The following is a 22,166-nucleotide window of genomic DNA, read 5'->3' as shown; positions in this document are numbered from 1 at the left end:
GAAACACACTGCAGATCCGGAGTAAACAAAACCAGCATTCTATTGGAATAAAGACAGACACACAGTCGAACAGTACAGGGGTCCCAGAAATAAATCTCCACATTTACAGCTGGCTGATTCTCAACAACGATGTCAAACACTTGCACTGGAGAAGTCTCTTTGGCCAACCGACCTGGGGAAACTGGACATGCACCTGCAGAAGATCTAAACCTATCCCCGGCCTCTTACCCTTACAAAAGTCAACCCAAAAGCAAGAGTTCAAACTCTGAAACTACTAGAAAGAAGAACTGCGGAGACACTTCAAGACATTGCTACAGGCAGTGGTTTCCTGGATGGAACTCACAAAATCCCAGGAAACAGAAGTATAAAAATGACAATATTAGATGAAACTAGAAAGTTCTACAGAGCACAGAACACAGCAGTGAGGAGATAACCTACACACTGGGAGAAAATAGTCTCAGACTGTTCATTTGACAGACAGTTAATAGACAAAAAGTGTGCAGTACTCAAAAAACTCAACAAAAAAGCAAGTGTCTACAACTTCTTTTAAAAAAATCAAAACAGTCTATAAAATATAGGAAATGTTTTCACTATGAATAGACATTAGAGAAACATAGGTCAAAACTGCAAAGCAATCCCACCTCACTTCATTTGAAAGGGCAGGGCTTCTTGCTATTCCAGCTTTCTTTTAACATTGGTCTGTTTATCTACATGTTTCTTGTCTGTGAGTCTATCTGTGTTTCTCTGTGTGTATGCCCCTGTATGTTGCTGCATGTGTCTCTACATGAGATGTCACTTGTGTTATTGATTTTAGCCCTACTAGTAAGCGTAAGGTAGAATCTCAAAGCAGTTTTGATTTGCATTTCCTGGATGGTTAAGACTACTGAACATTTCTTTAAGGGTGTTTTAGCCATTTGAGAATTCTCTATTTAGATCTGTATCTCATTTTTAAATAGAATCATTTGTGGGTTTTTGATATCCAGTTTCTCGAGTTCTTTATATATTTTGGATATTAACCCTTCTAATGGATATGTAGTTAGTAAAGATCTTTCCCCATTCTGTAGCTGCTGCTTTGTTCTATTGAGTGTCTTTTGCCTTACATCATCTGCCATGATCAAGTAGGCTTTATCCTAGAGATGCAGGGACAGCTCATTATACAAAAATCAATCAATGTAGCTCACCATACAAATTGAAAGAAAAATAGAAAACACGTCATCATCTCATTAGATGCAGAAAAGGTCTTTGACAAAATTCAACACCGTTTCTTGATAAAAGTCCTGAAGAGATTAGGAATACAAGGGACATACCTCAGCATAATAAAGGCAGTTTGCAGCAAACCTAGAGCCAACATCAAATTAAATAGAGAGAAACTCAAAGCATTTCCACTAAAATCAGGAACAAGACAAGGTTGTCTACTCTCTCTGTAACAACTGAAGTCTTAGCTAGAGCAGTAAGACAATTGAAAGAGATCAAGGGGACGCAAATTGGAAAGTAGAAGTCAAAGTATTGTAAGGAGTGAGACTGGGGGGTTGGATTTAGAGGAGAGGAGAGAGTGGTTAAGGTGTTTGGTTAGCTTACCTGCTTTTCTGGTCTGCCCAGTTGGAGGCTGGGATCCTGCAATGAGTTGCGGGAAGGAAGGTGGGAGATCTTAGCGATGATCTGTTCGGGATGGTGTCGAGAGGAAAGGGAGGCTGCCGCGTATGTTTTGCTACAGAGTTGGAATGAGACTAATGTGGGCATTGGAACTGGAGGAACAGAAGGACGGGTGAAGACCTGCAGTCAGATCTGCTTCCCGCTTCCCCAGGAGGAGGAAATTGTTCACATTCTGAATACTGTGTGCCCATGACTTAATAGCAACTTTCTTATGGGGGTTAAAAAAATAAAAGAAGACTGGAAATGTAACTCAGTTGATAGAGTGTTTACCTACCTTGGACAAAGTCCTGAGTTCCACCCCCAGCACCCTACGGATCAGCCATAATGACACACACCTAGAATTCTAGCAGTTGGTAAGTGGTGGCAGGAGGATCTGAAGTTCAGAGTCATCCTGGGTTGCACAGCCTGTCCAAGACTAGACTGGCTACATGAAACCCCCATATGTGTGTGTATGTGTGTGTACATGTATATTAATTTTATATGTGTATATATGTATATGCACAACTAAAGAAGAATTCAATAACTCCTGATGAACAGAGTCTGAAGAAACTGAAATGAACAAAAATACCCCCCAAAAGAATGATCATAAAAAGGTCAATAAGATCCCAAAGAAAACAGGGAATAAGCTATGGATGAAGAGTTCAGGAAAGAGAGATTCTGGATAAGAACCATTAGTTTGTCAAGGAAATGAAGAGTTCTGTGAACCAACAATACAGACAAAGCCTCAATGGAGCAATCAAACAGAAGGAAGAAAATGTGATGTTGCAAAAGACCCGGTCTTTGGAACTGTACTGCTGAACACTGAGATTTCATCTCACACCAGTCCAAGTGGCAGTCTTTAAGAAAACAAGACATGTTATTGAGGATGTAGACCAAGGAAGGGACCCTTCTACCCTTCTTCCAGGATGTGAACTAGTCTAGGCACTGTGGAAGCCAGTGTAGTGGTTTCTTTGAAAAACTAAAGCTAGATCTTCCTGTGACCTGGATGGAAGACAGCACCTGAGAGGCTTGCACGTCAGTGTTCGTCACAGTAGCTAAGCGATGGAACCAGCCTAGGTACCAGCAACACAGGGATGGAGGAAGAAATGTGCTCTCTACACACAATGGAAGTTTTTCGTTTATAAATAGGAATGAAGTCATTTGTAAGAAAATAGATATGACTGGAGAGAGAATCAGATTAAGTAAATTCATTTAGTATCAGAAACACAAATATTGGATATTTTTCTCTCATTGTGGGTTCTCGATTTTATACAGCTACTTAAAGCTATGCTTAAAGTATATGTTCACATCTGCTGTGAATATAGAAGTCTGTCTATGAGAACAGGAAGAAATGTCAACAACTATGTTCTGTTTTGTACAGAAAGCCCAACATTTAAAAAGAAAAAAAGATACGGAAGGAGACAGCAAGAGACAGGAGGTGACGAGAGAGGTCAGTAAAGGGCATGGAGATAAGAGGTCAATAGGAGCCTGTGGATAAGACCAAAGTAAGACTGAATGAAAGTGTCACGAGAAACCTGCTATTGCATAGAATTAATTTTTACATGTCTATAGAGTTGAAAAAAATGAACATAATGCCCAACCAGGTTTGCCCAACAAGGCTCTCTGAAAACGTATAGAAACTATAGTCAAAGAAATAGCAATGAGTTCAAGGAAATAAGACTTTTTTTTGGTGTATTATGAGTGTTTGCCTATGTGATATATACATACATACATACATGCATGCACACATACATCTCTGCCTGGTGCCCACAAAGGCCAGAAGAGCATGCCATCTCTCCTGGAACTAGTGTCAGATGGTTTTGATTCATCATGTGGATACTGGGAATGAAACTCTGGTCCTCTGCAGATCAGCAAGTGCCCTTAAGTGCTAAGCCATTTCTTTGGGCCATAGAAATTCTGAATATTAATCTTTTCTGATTGTGAGGAAATATTGATTCAACAAATGCCTTTGAGACAATTAAATATCCATATGCAAAATAAAATGAAACTCAACCCTTGCCTCATACCTCATACATGAAATTTATGTAGAAGTAGAGCGTAGCTTAACTATAATAGCTAAAACCAAAATCTCTCGAAGTACAGAGAAAAATCCTTATGGCCTTAAATTAGATAGGATGCAATAACTGGGAAAATATTTGTAAATCACACATTTGATCACAAATGTTTATTTAGAAGATATAAAAGCAGAAAGCCTACAAAACACATATCTGACTAAAGATTTAGGTCCTGAAGGTATAATTCTTAGACCTCATTATGTGTAATCAAACAAAGAGCTTTGAGTAGATACTTTACCAAAGCCATACAAATGGTAAATAAAACATAAAAAGAAGCCCAACCCTGCAAGTCACTGGGAAAGTGTAATATAATGTCTCAGTGAGAAGCCAGTTATAGCAGCTCAATCTTGTAATTCCAGCAATTGGGAGTCCTGGGTTACATAGTGAGTCCCCGATCAGTCAAGGCAACGGAGTAATGAAGCCTTAGTGAGAGGCCACTTCTAAGAATGGCCCAGAGTTAAAGGAGCGTGAAAATGAAGTCAAAGAAGGGAACTCTCGTGTTTGCTTCTGAAAGGCTGAAAATACCGCAGCCACTTTGCCACACAACTTGGTGGTATCTACTAATGCCGCAGCATGCATTTAACACGTGATGAAATGATTTCATGTCTAGGTACACAGACTGGAGAAATGTCCACAAGAGCCTTTAATGTGGACATTTGTAGTAGTCATATTTATAGTTTATACAGCTGAAAACAACCTGAATGTACAAGGTTGATTTAAGGATGAAGTGTGGTCCATTCATATAACAGAGTAAGCAAACTGACTAATATCACACGAGACATTTGTAGATCTTAAAAGCATTGTGCAGAGTGCAGAAAGCAGATTTAAAAGGCCTTGTGATCTCACTGCAAGTCATTTCAAAGAATGCAGCACTGTAATGATAGAAAGCACACCGGAGCTGTGGGGGCTGGGAATCAAGGAAAGAATTGATTGGTGAGGGCCCCAACAACTTTTTAAAAGCTTTTTTGGGGGGGGGCGTGGTTTGAGACAGGGTTTCTCTGTATAGCCCTGGATGTCCTGGAACCCTGTAGACCAGGCTGGCCTCAAACGCAGAGATCCACCTGCCTCTGCCTCCTGCATGATAGAATTAAAGGTGTATGTCACCACTGACAGGCAGAAGGAATTTTAATTATGTGTATTTATGTATGTCTGTGTGCATGTGAGTGAGGGCATCCCCAGAGACCAGGAGAATGTGTAACATCCCATGAAGCTAGAGTTATAGGGGTTGTGATGTGGGCGCTGGAGACTGAACTGGAGTCCTCTGCAAGAGCAGTGTACACTCTTAACTGCTGAGCCATCTCTCCACCTCTCCCCTAGCCCCACACCAACAGAAGGTTTTTTTTTAATAGGATAATGGCAGTATTCTATATCTTGATTTTGATTTCATTACACAACATGACCAAGTATACTATGGACAAAAGTCATCAAATTATACAGCTTAGATGATGAAGAATGGGGCTGGTACCATTATGAATCTCTTAGATCCTAATCTGTGGTTAGAACACCAGAGACACACAAGGTGAAAACACAGATGTGAGCTCTTACTATGTGGAAGTCTAGAGCTAAGTGTGAGAAGCAGCAGAGAGTTAAGAAGTAGAAGCCTTTGGAAGGTTGGGAATCAGACTTGGGAGTGGAGATGGCGGTTAATCGCATATTCTAGCTTTGGTAAATATCAAAATTATGAATTTTTTTCTAAGTGAAAATGTTTGAGATAAAAGGGTGCTTCAGTCTAGTGGATAAAAATGTTTGCAATACCAAAACATATCAGACCAATAGAAACTAAAACCCAGTGATTCTTTTTTTTCTTTTGGTGCAATAAGAACCTTCTAGGTATAGGAAACTCCATCAGGCCCATAGCTACATCCCACAGCCTCGGAGATATTCAATAGGGCCTCATCACAAGGTTTTTGTAAGCAGCTATAGATTTCAAATAAACTGTGTCTTGTCTGCAAAGTACATTGTTTCCCCGAAGAGAATGTACACACAGACTCAATTTGTTGAGCTATGCATTATGACTTCTGCATTCTTCTTTACATCTGGTAATACTTCAACAGTTTCTTATCACATGTATTGTGTGTGTTTGTGCACATAGGTGTGAGGGCAACAAGCACAGGTAGAAGTTAGAGGATATGACTTCACACATACACATAATAGTATAGAAAACAATATATTTTTTATATTATGTATAATAATATTCACATGTATATCTAGAAAAGGGCATTACTCTGTGGGGTAGACAAGAAAAAGCTTTTAGTGTTGCAGAGGACCAGAGGAACAAGAGACATCATTTAATTTTGATTCTTTATCATACACATTAACTATGAATCAAATGGCAAAGACCATTTTGAAAACACTTTCTTATGGCAAAGTTCATTCCAGATTTTGGGCTGCCTTTTCTGGACAGTACTTCAGCAGAGCCTGGGGACCGGCCAGCTGATGAAGGAACAGAGACCCCTTAGTTTAGCAGCTTGGGTTTGGAGTAGCGAGGCTAAAGCCCCATTCGACCCTATTTGCTAAACCATGGAGCCATGCCTCCTAGCCTCCACGAAGAATGTTCCAAGTTTGTTTGAGACAGGTTCTCTCTCACTGTGTAGCCTGGGCTGACCTCAGGCTCACGATCCTTCTGCCTCAGTCTCCTAAATGCTGGGATAGCAGGTGTGCACTGCCATGCCCACCAAAGCTTTGCTAGGAATTTGTTGCTGGGGGTTGAACCCAGGGCCGTTGACACGCTAAGCAAGCTCTGGTCTGTTGAGTCCCAGCACAGCCCTTCACAAAGACTTTTCATCAAGACCTTCTCCTATGAACCCGACACTGAGATACAATAAAAGATAGGAAAGAGCAGGGCAGAAACTCAGACCTTGTGGAAGCAGAAGTCACTGAGAAGAGAAAAGGGAAGGAGATGTGGGTTCCATCTCCTCCCGCGTCCGCTTGTTTTCTGTTCTTTATAAATAGGAATGAGGTCACGCCTCTTGTTTTGTCAAGTCACAAATCTAGAAAACATTTTTTTTAAATAAAACTAAACAAAGTATTAAATACTTCTTTGGTAAAATGTTCAACTCCACACCTCCGCAGCTCTTCTGTCTTCTTTCTGTTCCTTCATTTTTGGCTTCCAAAAAGGCGTAGATGAAATGCTAAGCTGATGTGCTGAGTTTCCAGAGCTTGGACAGGGGCATCAGAGAGCATTTTGCCCCACAACACAAGAATTTCTTCCCCCCCCTTTTTTTTCATTTTTTTTCTCTTTTTTTTTGGAGGGGGGGCTAGGTGGGTGGGTTCTGAGACAGGATCTCTCTACACAGCCTTGGCTGTCCTGGAACTCACTAGGTAGACTAGGCTGGCCTTGAACTCCCAGAGATCCAACTGCTTCTGCTTCCTGAGTTCTGGGATTATTCCTGGCACAAGTGAGTTTCTATTCCTGACTACGGGTAAATGCGCTAGCATTGACTAGGTGAAGAGAGGAAGACTGCAAACAAGAGCCTTGTCTACTGCTTATCGTGAGTCCGACACTCCTCTGAGGCTATGCTTCGAAACCCATTCTCGAAGGACATTCTTCCAGCCCTTTACCACATCACAAGGAGGGGAGGGAGGGCTGAGTCATCTTAAAGGGCAGAGGTTGAGAAACATTTCGTTGTTGAAGTGATCCAAGCCTGTGCATGCCATCTCTTCATCGAAATCCCACTTGCTGCTCTTGCTGGGCAGTGAGTATTGCTGCTGAGACTGAGAGCCATAGGTGAGCAGGAAGGGGTCCTGCTGAGGGGGGTGGTATGAGAGGGAGGGTGTGTAGCCGCTGAAATCCATAGGTACTTTCTCTTCGTAAGGTTCGCCGCCTGGGTTGGACCACAGTGGATGACAAGCAGTTTGCACTGCAGCTGCTTCCAGCGGAATCTGTTGGGGAAAGTGCTCCAGAGAGTTCTGGGAGGGGAAGAAGTCGCAGGGCCAGCTGGTCACAGGCAGAGGATAGCTGGGGTAGCATGCGTCATCGCTGGGATTTCTCCCTAAGGTAGCATTTTTACTCCAGGCTTGCAGATCGTCGTAATCCGTGTAGACCCCAGGGACGGCAGACTGAAACTGATCTTCACTGCTGTAGATCCTACTGCTGGGGAATTTGCACTTCTCATAGAGCGGAGTGGGGTCCAAGGTGGAAGCTGGATCTTCCAGCTCAGTGGTTCCCCCCAAACTGTAGCTCTTGGGGAAGGATAGGCAATCATTCAGGGAGTTCTGCTGGGGGGTGTTAGCTATTAAAGATGTACTGTAACTGCTGGGCAGTTGGACGCCTTCCTGGAATGACCAAGTTAAAGGTAAACTTCCCTGACTTGGTATTTCACTGGGAAGAGCCTGGAAAGGGAAATGAACACTCGCGTTAATAAGTTAAGCGAATCCACATGGCTACCCCAGGCTCCCCTGACTTATTCTGCAAATATCTCTCAATAAGATCACCTTCATTCCTGGCATACTCCGACCATAGGCACAGCCTCTCCACAGCTGCTGGGAACCGGCAAGGGGAGACTGACTCCTATGCCAGTTCACAACTTCCTAACCTGTGAAGAGCCCGGTGCACTCTGGGGACACACTGGCTGTTTAATGTGCTTCAGATAGCAGGTAGCTAACTGCCTTTTTGCAACATTTATAGGAGGCTATCTAACAAACAAACAACACACACGCACAGAATCCCCAAACAAAACAGCCCTGCAGGTTCCCAGAGCTATGCTAGTCCTGGTACAGCTCTCAGGGCCGTCAGTCAGGCCCACATCCACCTCTTCCTTTTCCGTCTCCCCCACCTGGCCTGGGCCAGTTCCTAGTGTGAGAGATCACGGTATTGTTGAGCTTAATTGGTTTTCTCCTTTAGAGACTTCTCTCTGAGCTCATAGAAACTACACAGAATAGAACGTAAACTGGTCAGTGTTAATTTCTTTATGTAGATGGAGTAACTATATTAGCCCTGAGAAGAAGAAGCTGCTAGGTCTCTCTTCCATGGTTCATTATGTAAACTCTCCCCTCATAAGAGGATAGTCTGAGTGGAGGAGAGAAAGTTTCTATCCAAGTAAAGCGTCAGAGATGCCCCGGGGCTGAGATGAAGAACGAGGGCCAGTCATGTGGATTTGAGAGCTCAGTCCCATATCACAGACTAAATCATGATTCCTTCTAGATAAGGTACCCTTAAAGCTCTCCAAGCGAGAATTAACACTGTATCAAACAGACAAGCCTGCTCTGCTGTAAAGCCCTTGCAGCGCTGGGCTTTTTGACACAGGCCATGCTCGCCTCTACGGCTGGAGGGGCCATCATTTGCAGAAGCTTCTTTTCATTTTCCCTTTATTTTTTTTTTTTTTAAAAAAAATAGAGTCTCACTATATAGTCCAGGCTGAACTCCAACTCTGCATCCTGACTGTTGGTATATCTCTGTCGTCAGAGCTAGGATCACACTAGAGATCACCCAGCTTAACAGCTGTCTGATTATTTAGATTAACAATTCTCATGGGCTGTGACCCGTTGGGGGTCGCGTATCAGATGTCCTGCATCTCAGGTATTTGCATTATGATTCATAACAGTAGCAAAAATTAGAGGTATGAAGTAGCAACGAGAACAATTTTGTGCTCACCACAGCATGAGGAGCTGTATTAAAGAGTCACAGCATTAGGAAGGTTGAGAACCACTGACTTAGAGGAAACTGCTCAGACACGTTCAGGGCCCTGTGGCCGTAGACCATCTGATTATTCTGACAAGCTAAGAAAGCCATCTGTTCTAGGGATATGGAAATTTGAAAACAGAAACTCCAAAAGCATAAGGCTGATAACATTTTGTGCAGATTATTTTGATCAATTCTGATTTTATTGGAACTAAAATATAGAGTTGTCAAATATAGGTTAGATACTGATTCAAGCTCCTTTTTAAAACTTATGATGAATCTATGACCATACTGAATATTTGCAAGCCTGTTTCAAATGTGGTGAAAAAGATATTAAGGGTAAAAATCTCAGATTTAGTTTGTCCAGTGGATGCTTGCTTATAGATAGGCCAGATAGAAGAATGTTGGCTGCTTTCATTGGTCAATAAAGGACTGGGGCCATGCCCATTGTGGGGGTGAGGCCTCTATGCATGGGCGAGCACATTTAGAGCAGCTGACCTTAGTTTCCGGGCTCCCCTTCATCCGCAAGGAGCCAGAGGCGGATGCCATGTGCACCTTCTTCATTGCTCTTCTCGCCTCTGCTTCTAGCTTGGTCTCTGGCTTGGGATGGTCGTGTTCTCCTTTTGACTGGAGAGAGAGGCAAAGTAGTAGAAATGAAGCAAAACTTAGTAACGGGATTGCACTTCGCGGGGCGTAGCTTTTGTTCTCTGTCCTGTCCTCTCCGGGGACTTGGTGTTCGCAAGGCCGCTGCTCCGGCGGAACTCTTGCCAAGCCTGCTGTGCTCAAGCCTGCCTCCTGTCCTGTGAGGTCTCTTCCTAGGTCTGTCTCCTAGGCTGTCCTCGTAGTGTCTGCTAGTCATGCTCAAGCTCTCCCGCTTAATCTTTGGTGCAATGCTTACATACGTACCACTATTACCTCTCCAGTTGTCAGAGTAAGAAGCTAGTGAGACCTAGAGAAAGGGTGCCATCTAGATAACCTCTCTTAGTGGCGCTGGATTTCCACAGCCAAGCTGGAGTGATACATTCAGCCCTTGCTTGAGCTGGCGTTAACTGGTTGGTAGCTGACGTTCAACTGCTGTGGGAACAGCCGAGTCACAGCTTGGGAGAGCTGATTTGTCAGTCCTCCATGGGCACTCTAACGCCAAAGCCCACTCCTCACCTGTCTACATCTGGGCCCCACTAGCGGTCTTTACAAACCCTGCAGAAAGCCGGGGTTTCTGGGAGGAATCTAGTTGTTTCTGTGGGCAGTGCTAGTGCTGAGTCAGCGGGGCTGCGGAAGATCACGAGCTGAAAGCTAGGCCTCCTCTCTCCTCAGGGGTGGAGGCACTCAGCCTTCCTGGGTTTCCAGGGGTCCACCTCTGGTGAAGTAGGTAGAGCGCGTGGGCCTTTGCTCTCCCAGAGGGTGGGCACAGTCTCATAGACCCCTACACCCCCAACCACTGATAAAATGCCTCCACGGAAAACATGGTAGACACCTGGCACCGGAAAGAGAAGTCGAGTAAATAACTCAAATCCAACCTGGAAAAATATGAAGCGACCGTCGTGCCTCCAGAAGTTGGTGACCGGAAAGCCCCCATGGCCGCGGCAGGGAATGAGCTTCAGAGGACCATTGCAGTTGGGACAGCACTTCCCTAGAAGAAGCAAAGGCGGCGGCTGACTGGAGCACCCGGGCTGACTTCTGAGTCTGGTCTGCCCTGCTGGCTTTCAGCGTTGGTTCTGGGATAGTGGAGAGGAACCTCCCCGCACCGTCCCTGCTGCTTCCCTCGGCTGGATCTGATCCGTGACCAGCCTTTTCTCTACCAACGGCCAGCTGGGCTCACACACGGATACACTCAACAGCTGCCTGACTGGTGCAATTATTTTACAGGCCAAAGCACTCCGAAGAACAAAAGTTCCCCCTACTTATTTCCTAATATTAAGTATTCTTTCTAGAGAAAAAGTATTTTATTTCATGATTAGTAACTCAGATTTAAGGGGCAAAGCCACAAGGGAGAGAAAGAACACCATCAATAAATTTCCACTCGGTTGTAAATGATTGAGAGGAAGTTTGGAAAACACACTGGGAAAGAACACGAAGTAACTTGAGGTGTAACTTGTGGGTTAGGCACGGGAAGACCAGGAGCATCTATTTCACAATCCGGTGAGTATGATATAGAGAAGGGAGAGCAAGCATCTCCATGGTAACAAGGGCACAAATCTAAATGGGCAAAACAGAGTTTATAAATTCAGTCATGCCACGCCCAAAGACTGTGTTCACTGAGCTCTCCCAGGGGACTCAGGTGCCATGCAGCAAGTCTGTGAACCAATTTCTCCTGAACTTTCCGTGAGCCGATCTCTCTCCCAAGCAATGGTGGCCTTCATGAGGGGGCTCTGCACACGGGAGGCCTTGCAGGCAGAGATGGGGGAGGGTGATGGGTGCGTCCCTCATAGTGCTCCATCAGAATGCCTCACCTGTCACCTAACTCCCATGGGAGGGCTGACTGGGCCCCTGGGACATGTCTACCCTGGCTGGAGCATCTGCATAGACTCCAGGCCTCCTTGCTGCTGCCCCCAAGCCTCACTCACTCTGCTGCTTCTGCCTGGCTTTGTCACAGATGGCGGGTCTCAGGTAGATCTTGCGGCCCTCCTCGGTGGAGCAGTCCCGGCTGCACACCACCACGCCCAGGCAGGACTTCTTGAGGATGCGGGAATTGTGGTTGTTGGTGTTCCGCATGGCCCAGCTGCTCAGGTGGCGCTGGGCGCTCCTGTCGTCTGAGCTGTAGATGTGTTTCACATAGGAGTCCGGCCACTCTTGGAACCAGTCAGTCTTTCTCACGTTCTGACGGACACACAAAGATTCTGTTACAGCTTTATCCAGAAAACCCACCCGTCCGCCGCCATAGAGTTAATAGATGTAAAAGATAACTGGGCCTGAACAAGAGGCCATTGGAAGAGCCTTACCTGATTTTAATCCTGGTGGTGGAATCTGGGAACACTAACAGTTGATTCTCACCTTCCCAGTGTTGTGACCCCTTAATACAGTTCCTCGTGTTGTGGTGACCCCCAACCATAAAATTATTATTATTATAATTAAAATTATTGCTACTTCATAACTATACTTTTGCTGCTGTCATGAATCGTAGCATATCTGTGTCTTCTGAGGGTCTTAGGTGACCCCCTGTGAAAGGGTCATTCGATCCCTAGAGAGGTCACGACCCGAAAGTTGGAAACCACTGGCAACACAATGGTGGCAAAGCATCTGCTGTGTTTATCATGCGGTTGGTCTCTTGCAGCAAGATGAGCTAGAACTTAGCCCTTCTGAATTCTGGTGTTTCTCCAGCCCTTGGTGACAACAGCAATGGCCACTTCTCAGTGAGAATTTTCGGGGTGGAGTAGTCTTTCCATGCTCTTTCCTAATGACTACAGAAAGCACAGTGAGATAATAACTCAGACTACACTGGTTGCCATGCTGGGAATCACAGTCGCCAGGCAGGCAATGCAGAGCTCTGATTCGGAGAGGTCTGGAAGCCCATGTTTCCCTCCATGGGCAGTTTCCTTGTTATCCTCTATCCCCAGACATGCAGAGGACTCCGACTGAGCCTGTGTGCTTCCCTGCACTGCCTTATTTCCTGCATGTGAACATCTAACTGGACTCTGTTGTGCAAGGTCAGAGCAGTGGCTCAGGGGGTCTCGAGTTCCGATTCGGCAAGAGAAGCAGCTCTGGCAGCAGTGGGTGGTGGCGGCCACCCAGGTATTGCAAAGCAGCTGTGGTGGCAGATCTCATGCTAAATTTTGAAGCACAATATAATCACCCCAAAAAGAGGTCTTTAGAGCATAAGTCGCTTTGTTTGCTGTTCTGTTCCTGCATGTGTAAAATAGGGACGATGAGACTCTCCTACTGCAGGAGTTCTGAGGATTAAATATCATGCATATAAAATACTTGTCACAGTCTCTAGCAAGCTGTAGGCTGGAAACAAACGTAGCTGCTGGGTGCGGCTCATTTTGCCAGGCTCTACAATTGTGGCTGAGAGATCCTGCCTAGCTCCTAGAAGGACAATCATCCTAGGTTGACTCTGTGCCCGTCACCATGACTCTCAGAGACCTGACATAGAAATAAGAATGGTTTTCATTTAGAAGATTCTCAAAGGTCATGGTAGAAGACTCTGGGAAAACCAGAAAAAGAAATCAAGCTACCAACCCTTTGCTTTCCCTACAAAAATATACAACACAGAACGTAAGTAAGCTAAGCCAAGGAACGTCTGAAGAGAGATGGAGACAAACACCAGTGCCGGATGTGTGAGCAATCCCCCTGGGTTAGACTGCTGTCCTAGAGGAAGGGTTCAATAAATCAAGGCCTGTGTTGCTGGAGGAGCCCCCTGAGGCCCAGTGGGCAGCTACAGTACTGCTCTATTGGAAAGCACAGCCAGGGAAGCTGAGCTCGACTATCTGCTCTTTCGTGGGGACTATGGCCTTGATGTGGTTCAGGGTCCGCGTGAGAAGCCCCCTATAACCTCAACACCTGCCATCTTTTCTTCCTTTTTCCTTCTGACTGAAAGTGTAACCAATGCTTTCCAGCTTTCCATCTCAGAAAAGCATAGCAGAGTATATTAGTTCACTTTTAAAAGATTTATTTTAGCTTTTGATTATGCATTTGTGTGGAGAGTGGTGTGTGCACGTGAGTGCCGGCACCCAGTATGGGTGCTGGGAACGGAACCTAAATCCTCTGCAAGAGCGCTAAGCACTCTTAACCTCTGAGCTATCTCTCCAGCACTAAGTATTTTACTTTTGAAATAATCAAAATGCAGATTATAACACTAAAATATGTATTTGCCTTCAATCATTTTAACTATAAAGAATTGGTGGACTTGATTTGTATTATCCTTTAATACACACAGGTATCAAGATGAAGAGAGACAGGGGGTCAGATACTTAGAGGAAAGCAGGAATTTCTGTGCAAATGCCCCCCACACCCACTCCCGCAAAGGTCAGAACTACAGAGCCATGAGCCAGGAGAAATGAAATGTATCCACGAGAGCCCTCTCACGCTCTGACCAAAGCAAAGACTTCATGTGTGTGAGGAGGAGGTGACTCTCAATGCCTTTGAAGCTATTTCTTCCCAAATGGCACCCCCAACACCCTAGTTTTCTACTTCTCTTAGTGAGGCAGTAGTGTACAAAGGGAGGGTCTACTAGAGGGAAGCAAGAGCCTACGAAGCTCTTCTCTTGGCTGTTGTTTATTTATTCTGCCATTTGCCTGGACCGTCAGTGAAATGTTTGGCAACTTTTTATATTAAAATTGGGACGATGGTGGATCCATCCGGATCCAAACGTCCAAGAATCAGAAGAGCACGAGGAGGACATTTCTGAAAGTCCATATAATTCGCCACCAGGGACATAAAGTTTTAAAACCGAGAACACTGATTCTTAACCTTGCTAGCAATTCCCAGAAACATGCTCTCTCCTTTTAGAACCTTTGTTAATTTAATTTCTAACTTTTCATAAAGCGCTTTCTTCTTTTTAGATACTTTGTTTGCTTTAATTTCTAACTTTTCATGAGTAACTCTTTGTTTTTGCTCTTGGTTAAGAAGTTTATAATTGAAAGGGAACATCTTTAAGTTTTTCAACCTGTCCCATCTAACAAATCTATATTTTATCATCTCTTGGGCAGCATCATTAGGAATTTAGTTGATATTCCTATGACTTCTTAATACTTCTTTACAAGGAAATTTAATCCTATAATTTACTCAGTGTCTCTTAGCTGCATGAGAACACAAGGACCCTCTTTATATGACCTTTGTTTTAATTTAATTTAGTCATTTGGAGTTTTAATAGACTATCATAAAAATTATTTATTATTATTATTATATAAAACTAATAAAATCAAATTCTTAAGTAAGATATCAAAATATTCACATTATGAGTAAGGTGAGGTGACTTTCACCTGTAATTCTAGCAGCTGGAAGACTGAGTCCTGAGGGTTGTTTCCAGGCCAAGGCCAGCCTGGGCTACAGTGAGAGACCATCTCAAAAAGTAAGAAGAAAGAAAAGAAAAACAAAGCCAAAATTTTATATAGGTTATTACATTAAATTCATTTTCATTCTTAGTATAGTCAACTCTTTTTTTTTGTTTGTTTTGTTTTTTTGTTTTTTCAAGACAGGGTTTCTCTGTGTAGCTTTTTTGGTCGTCCTGGAACTCGCTCTGTAAACCAGGCTGGCCTCGAATGCAGAGAGATCCACTGGTGTCTGCCTCCCAAGTGTTGGGATTAAAGGTGCGTGCCACCACCAGTGGACAGTATAGTATACTCTTGTATAAAGCAATTGTGTTCCAGCATAAATAGCTTACTATGCATTAATTCTTTATATTAGTATCACCAGATAGAACAAGGACATCAAATACACACACACACACACACACACACACACACACAGAGGGCTCATCTAGCCCAAGTTAGTTTTAGACTCACTATGTAGTAAAGTCTGGCCTTTTCCTAGGGTCATAAAAATACAACACAATACTCATATCCAGCTTTTCAAATACCTTAAGAGAATCAGTTAAAGAAAAAATTATATGTTACTAAAAACAAAACAAAATGTCAGGTGTGGTGGCACACACCTTTAATCCTAGCATCCAAAAGGCAGAGGTAGACAGAGCTCTATGAGTTCAAGTCCATCCTGGTCTACATAGGAAGTTGCAGGCCAGCCAAGGTTACATAGTAAAACCCTGTAACAACAGCAACAGTAACAGAAGACAACAAAACAGACTCTCACTTTGACACTACAGATAACTTTTTGAAGTGAATCTGCCTCTTTTAGGTCAGCTATAGATGGATGGAATTCTAAATGTAGTCATGCTTCAACAAAGGTCTTTGCATCAGGAATTGCTAGCAATCCTGCTATTTCCCACCTGAGGAGAGAAGTTCCATATTGCTAGGTCAAGTTCCAGCTTTCACACTCTCTTTCACTTCCAACTCCTCTCTTCTCCCTTCCCTCCCCTCCCCTCCCTTCCCCTCCCCTCCCCTCCTCTCCCCTCCCCTTCCCTTCCCCGCTCCTGCCTGTCAAGCAAAAGATGTGTGATGGGCGAGAGCCCATCATCACAGATGCAAGAATGCTCCCACTGCCATGTCACCGGAAGCTCAGGGTGGTAGAACCTCAGACCCAACAACAAGGTCTCCTCAGGTAACCATGGGTGTCCATGTAGTCCCAGGAGAGCTTGGGGTCAAGTAGGAGGCAGACAGAGACGGTGAAGTTACGAGTGTCTGCGTGAGAGACCCTGACATAGCCATGCAGGATAATAGTAACTGATGATGAATGCAGAATCGGGTTTGTCCATTGCCTCTTCAGTGCCTCCGCACATCTGATTGATTGTAATTACATGCAGGCACCTGGCTCTACAGAGAGTTCAGACAGCCACAGTTTGGGGCTCATCCTCTGTGAAGGCAGAAGGAATTTTGCTGGCTAAAATCTTGGTCCAGCCATGAACTAATTGGAGCAACAGCCCCTTCATATGTGACCCCACTGTTATAAAGAATGCTGTCTCTGTGAATTTAAGCCTTGGAACTGGGTTGACGATACAGCTTAGTGGTAGCCTGGAGCCCTGTGTTTGCCCTCAGTACTACAGATCAAAACGGAGTTAGCTAGGCATCATGAAACTTGAAATCTCAGCGAGGGCAAAAGCAAAAGGATCTTGAATTTGTAGCTACCCTGAGCTACATAGTGAATTCAAGTCCAGCCTGGGCTACACAGTGAGCTCTAGCCTCAAAACAAACAGACAATCAAAATAACATCAGGAACAGCAAAACCACCACCAACAAAACAGCCAGATTGGAAGCATGTGAGTAAACACCTTAGTGTTGTTTTGGCCATGGGTTTGACCTGGCAACTGCCCAGAGCTAGGCAATAAAATGGTTGAGGTGTCTGTGGTGTTTCTAGAACAACCCTTCTTCAGCTCAGGAAAGCCAGTGAGAACAGTGGGCGATCTATGCCCTGTGAAATGAATGCTGGTTAACAGAAAAGGGCATTGAGAGTCTCCCCAATTTTCAGTCAAAAAGGAAAAATAAAAAGGTTACAGTTTTGTCTCTCAGCTGCCACAGTCTGTGGGACAAGTGTAAGACTCCCTGGGACCACGTAATGCACATTCCGAGTGAAAGTGACACAAGACCTACACCGCACGTTTGCTGCTCGGGCTCTACAGTGATTAATTTTGCAGGTGCAAATGTAATTTAAGGGGAATAGAACGGGAAAGCGCAACCGGCGTAGTACGCTGTCCTGGAATAAGACTTCCATCCATGATAGTGTAGTCAAGAGCCTGTGCTCCTGGGCTGACACCAGGGTGAATTTCTTGGGAGAAATAGAAAGCTGGGCATGTGGGCCCACAACAGTAATCCACCACTCAGGAGGCAGAAGTCACCAGTTCGAGACTAGCCCGGTCTATGACATGAACTCCAGACTAGCTAGGCAAAGCTATACAATTCCAATTAGCTGGGAGACTGAGGCAGAAGGCTTTCTATGAGTTCAAGGCCAACCTAAGCTACAAAGGGAATTCTAGCCCATTCCAGAGTGAGACCCTGTCTCAACAACCTAAATAAATAGGACTGGAGAGATGGTTCAATGGTTAAAATTCTTGTTGCTCTTCCAGAGGAACTGTGTTCAATTCCCAGTACCTACTTGGCTCACTACTGACTGTATCTCTAGTTCCAGAGAATCCTCTGGCCTCTCTTAGCCTCCGAGGGCACCAGGCATGTACATAGTACAAAGATATACACACAGGCAAAACACTCATACACACGGGAGGGAGGGAGGGAGGGAGGGAGGGAGGGAGGGAGGGAGGGAGAGAGGGAGGGAGGGAGGGAAAAAATGTAAAGGAACAAGAACAAACAAATAAATGAAACTACCCACTGGGCCCAGACCGACAGTTCTAGAATCCCTGAGTATCAGAATCAATAGATACAGAAGAGACCACTGCATGCTGCAGCATTTTCAGGAGGAAAAGGGATTTGAGGAGAGGCAGATAATTCCAGAGGCCCTACAAGTAGAGAGAGGTACAGCTGGAACTCAAGTCCAGGGCTGTTGTCTCCAGATCCTCAGTTTCTCATTGGATACACTCTGCCTTCAGATTGCTCTGAAACACACAAGCCCCATTGCTGAAAGCTTTCCGAGATCTTTCATTTTTCACCTTAACTGGTTATAGGTATGATTTCGGAGTTCGAATCAAGCCAGATCTGGATGGGGTCGTGTCTACTCAGGCTGAAGGATGTTTGTACTTTTAATTACTGCCCTGAGTTTTGCAAGCCGAATAGCTTTTTCCTAAGCAACCTTTCACCTATTCAGTAACTGCAGAGGGTCTGTTTCCAGAGCAAGAGTATACATGTTTGCCATGGACTTTCCAGTGCAGTGGCCTAAGGAGTCAAGAATGCTATGGAAATTCATGCTGGAACAAGAGCTTTGGGGCCCCGAGTGTCCCTCCAGGGAAATTGTTCTTTCTCTTTGTTTATGGAGCTGATGAAGGATGTGAATCCTCCATCCGGGAAAATTGTATGCTTTTTTTTTTTTCTTTTTAAGATCAGCCTCAGACTTGTGATGATTTTCCCGTCTCTGCTTCCTGTCTGGTGGGGTTGTAGGCATACACCAGCACATCTGGAAAAATGCTTGTGAGGACACAGGGCTGCCCTGCCTGCCAGTTCCAAGTTCTTTCATATCTGCTGACCTCAGCTGTAGATATTATCTTCAGCTCACATTCTGGGGGTACAAACATGAAATTAAAAATAGGAAGAAATAGGGGCCATTGAGCCAACAGCAATTAAAATTGACTCTAAAGTTCCCTAAAATTGCTATTGCAATTGCAGTACAAATCAGGGGCAACTCCCAATGCAAGTCTGGAAAATGGATGTTTGCCTGGCTTAGTGATGCCTTATTTGCCCCCTTGAATGAATGGGCTTACTTTCTGTCTTCCAGCTTTCTCCGCATCCACCAAAGGAGATCTCAAGGGGGAAGTTTAGAGAAAACAAAGATGCAAAAAGAAGTGTCCATTAGAGTGAGAACCCAGAAAAGTTGTGAGCTGAGACTGGAATCCCCAACCCTCCTCCCTGCTTGCTCCCCAGGATCAGACAGATATTTGGTAGCAGTGGACTCTGGGCTTTGTAGTCACAACATTCAGTCAAGTATCTTTAAATACCAGGAAGAGAGGACAAGATAGTCAGGATTAATAAACATGGAAACTTGGTCTTAATTAATGCTTTCCACCGAATTAGAATTCAAAGATCAGTTGCTAGCCGGGCCTGTGATTCCAGCTCTTGGGAGGCAGAAACAAGAGGATTGTGAGTTCAAGGCAAATTTGAGTTCCTTTGGGGTATTTAATGCTAACTTAGGCAGCTGAGTAAGGCGCTCTCTCTCTCTCTCTTTGTCTCTCTCTCTCTCTCTCTCTCTCTCTCTCTCTCTCTCTCTCTCTGTCCTGGGTAGAGTAGAAGCCACCCATGAACCATTCCATCAAGACTGCCTGTGTTGCCCAAGGGCACCACTGCTCAGAAATTCCAGCTCTAGGGTTAACTGTTAAAAGTACTACAGCAAAGAGGTGCTATGGGGTCTTATGTGTTACAAGAAATCGGTCCCCTGGCAAATACTGTGAACTGAGAGCAAGCCAGCTTCAACAGGGAGAAAACGGTGCTTTATCTCGGTTTATTCTTGGGGTGTCTAGAAAAGAAAGAGGTACCCAGATTCTAGGCCTTACATCTCCCCTTGAAGAGGGGAGATACAGTTGGCTGTATGGTTGAAGCTCTGAAGTTGTTTCCCAGCTAGGACCTCACAGGTTCCCTTCTAGAACCTGGCAGGTTGTCAGCCAACAGAGCCACACGCTAGGGGCAGTCCTGCAGGCACATACCTGTGGCAGTTTCATGTCATTTATATCCCAGCTCAGTATCTCTTTGTCTTCAGGATCAAAGTCGTCCGGTTCCATGATAAGGTCAGGTCACCACAGGTTCCCTCTGCTCAACTCCTCAGAGACGTGCTACAGAGCTCTCGCTCTCGACACTGTGTCTGGCCACGCAAGCAGCCCAGGGGCTTGTTTTCCAAAGCTAAGAAAATAGACGGTAGCAACGCTGATGATTTAAAAGATTAAAAACGGCGAAGCCAGATGTGTGGTGGTTTGTACCCTAGGGCCTGAGGCAGAAGATTGCCACGAGTTCAATGTAAGACTGTGTCAAAGGAGGGCGATGGTGGCTGAACAGGTAAAGCTGCTTGCCACCAAGCCTGAAGATCTGAGTTCAGTTCCTGGACCCCACATGGCAGAAGGAGAAAACCAACTCCCACAAGTTTGCCCTGTACCCTCTGTACTGGTGTACACACACTCATAAATGTTAAAATAAAAGCAAAAAAAAAAAAAAAAACCAAGTAAAACAATAGAAAAAAATCCACTTGTCACCTGTCCACTAGAAATAGCAAGTCCGCTGACATTTTTGCAAGTACTGACTGCTAATGAGAAACAAACCGCCGAAGCCACTAGGCTGGCTGCAGTGGACTTGTCTAGGGTTCCAAGACACTGGCCACAGCTTTTGTCTTCAGGTTTGGGTTTCCTTCCTCATTGCTAGATGTCTTCGTTATGAGAGTCTTTAGAACCGTTATTGTCTGGAGCCAATGGCTTAGGCCTATTTCTACATAAATTATATAAATTTACATAAAGATACACAGTGAACCTAGGATATATCCCCATAGCGATTTAGATTAAGAAATACGTTCATAGATAAACTCCCAGGAACTGTTCCTCACCTTTCCAAGATCAGCTACAGCCCCGTGGAAACAGCCCCGAGAAACATAAAGTCCCTTAAGCAAACACAGGTATTCAAGACTGCATGCATACTTGAGAGGGTTTCTGTCTTTCTTATTTTTGTTCCTGAGTCTGTGGTGCTGAGGATTGACACTGGGGTCTTACGCTGCACCACTGAGTCCCAGCCACGGTTCATTGCCTGTAACTTCTAAGTAAATTTCTATGTTGAGCTACTGAAAAAAGAAATGGTGGACACCCTAATTGCGATACCTTAATTGATAAATACAGAAGGTGTAAATATTAAGTCACAACCGTAACTCCCTTAGCCGAAACTTAGTTTTAGCAAATTAGAATGGATATGATCCACAGCACACTTTACATAAAACAGAACAGATGAAAAAAAACAAACCCTATATTGTGAAAACCTAAAAGTACCGTTCTTAGCTGAGGCTAGATATTTGCTTTTAAATTAAGAGAAGGGGAATAAAATTTTTACTCTAAAAGATTATAGTCATTTTTAAGACTTTAAAAACCATTCTTCCTTGACACACACTTTTATGGAGTAAGCGTTAATTTAGTATTTCCCTAAAAAGTTAAAAACAAAATACTGAAAAAACAGCTTTATCCCTTCAATAAGTAAACTCAATCTTTCCCCAGGATTAAAATAAAAAAAAAAAATCAGAGCTTGTCAAGATCCTCCCTTTTTGAAGCCATTTCATCGTTTTTTACAGACCGTGAGCTGGGGCAAATAAAGCTGTGTCTTAGAGGCCCGCGGTCATGAATCACTTACACTTTCTACCGTCTGCTCCCAAGTCCTCCCTTCAGGCTTCTTGTCCAGGTGTCTGGTTCAGGTCCTGCAGGCTCTGGTCATCTCGGAGTGGACGCTGTTCCCTAAGCCAGGTCAGGGTACACTATGCTAATGACTCTGGCAACCGTCCAATCAAAATCAAGATGCTTTCTGCTAGGGACAGGTAGGAGCAGCCTGTCTCTTCTCAGGGTGCCAGTCATGTGATGAATATTCTATGGGATGCTTCTGAACTTTCCCCTCTTTTATTTTAATAGGATGTCTAACTTAAAGAGATGGTGGGAGGGGGAAAATGTCCTGGGA

The 22,166-nt window shown here is 44.3% G+C and overlaps 1 protein-coding gene across 1 annotated transcript; it reads right to left on the bottom strand.

The window, feature by feature from the left end:
- Nucleotides 1-7,298: 7,298 nt before the first annotated feature.
- Nucleotides 7,299-20,251, bottom strand: Gcm1 (glial cells missing transcription factor 1). The gene is made up of 5 exons (XM_057768990.1): nt 20,177-20,251; nt 11,892-12,144; nt 10,845-10,957; nt 9,826-9,954; nt 7,299-8,039 (listed from the first exon to the last, which is right to left on the bottom strand). Exons 1-5 carry the CDS (start codon nt 20,249-20,251, stop codon nt 7,299-7,301), a joined length of 1,311 nt encoding a protein of 436 aa, XP_057624973.1.
- Between the last annotated feature and the right edge of the window lie 1,915 nt (nt 20,252-22,166).

This window comes from Chionomys nivalis, chromosome 4 (genome assembly GCF_950005125.1).
Source record: "Chionomys nivalis chromosome 4, mChiNiv1.1, whole genome shotgun sequence".
In the NCBI taxonomy this organism is placed as follows: domain Eukaryota; kingdom Metazoa; phylum Chordata; class Mammalia; order Rodentia; family Cricetidae; genus Chionomys; species Chionomys nivalis.
The sequence above is the reverse complement of the archived record's forward strand: the minus strand, read 5'-3'. Positions and strand labels throughout refer to the sequence as shown.

Coding starts and splice junctions, on each gene's coding strand:
- Gcm1 (XM_057768990.1), bottom strand. CDS start 20,251: ATGGAACCGGACGACTTTGATCCTGAAGACAAAGAGATACTGAGCTGG. Junction 10,958..11,891: donor AGCCAGGCAGAAGCAGCAGA/GTGAGTGAGGCT, acceptor TGCTTCTTCTAG/GGAAGTGCTGTCCCAACTGC. Junction 8,040..9,825: donor AGGGGAGCCCGGAAACTAAG/GTCAGCTGCTCT, acceptor TTCCCTTTCCAG/GCTCTTCCCAGTGAAATACC.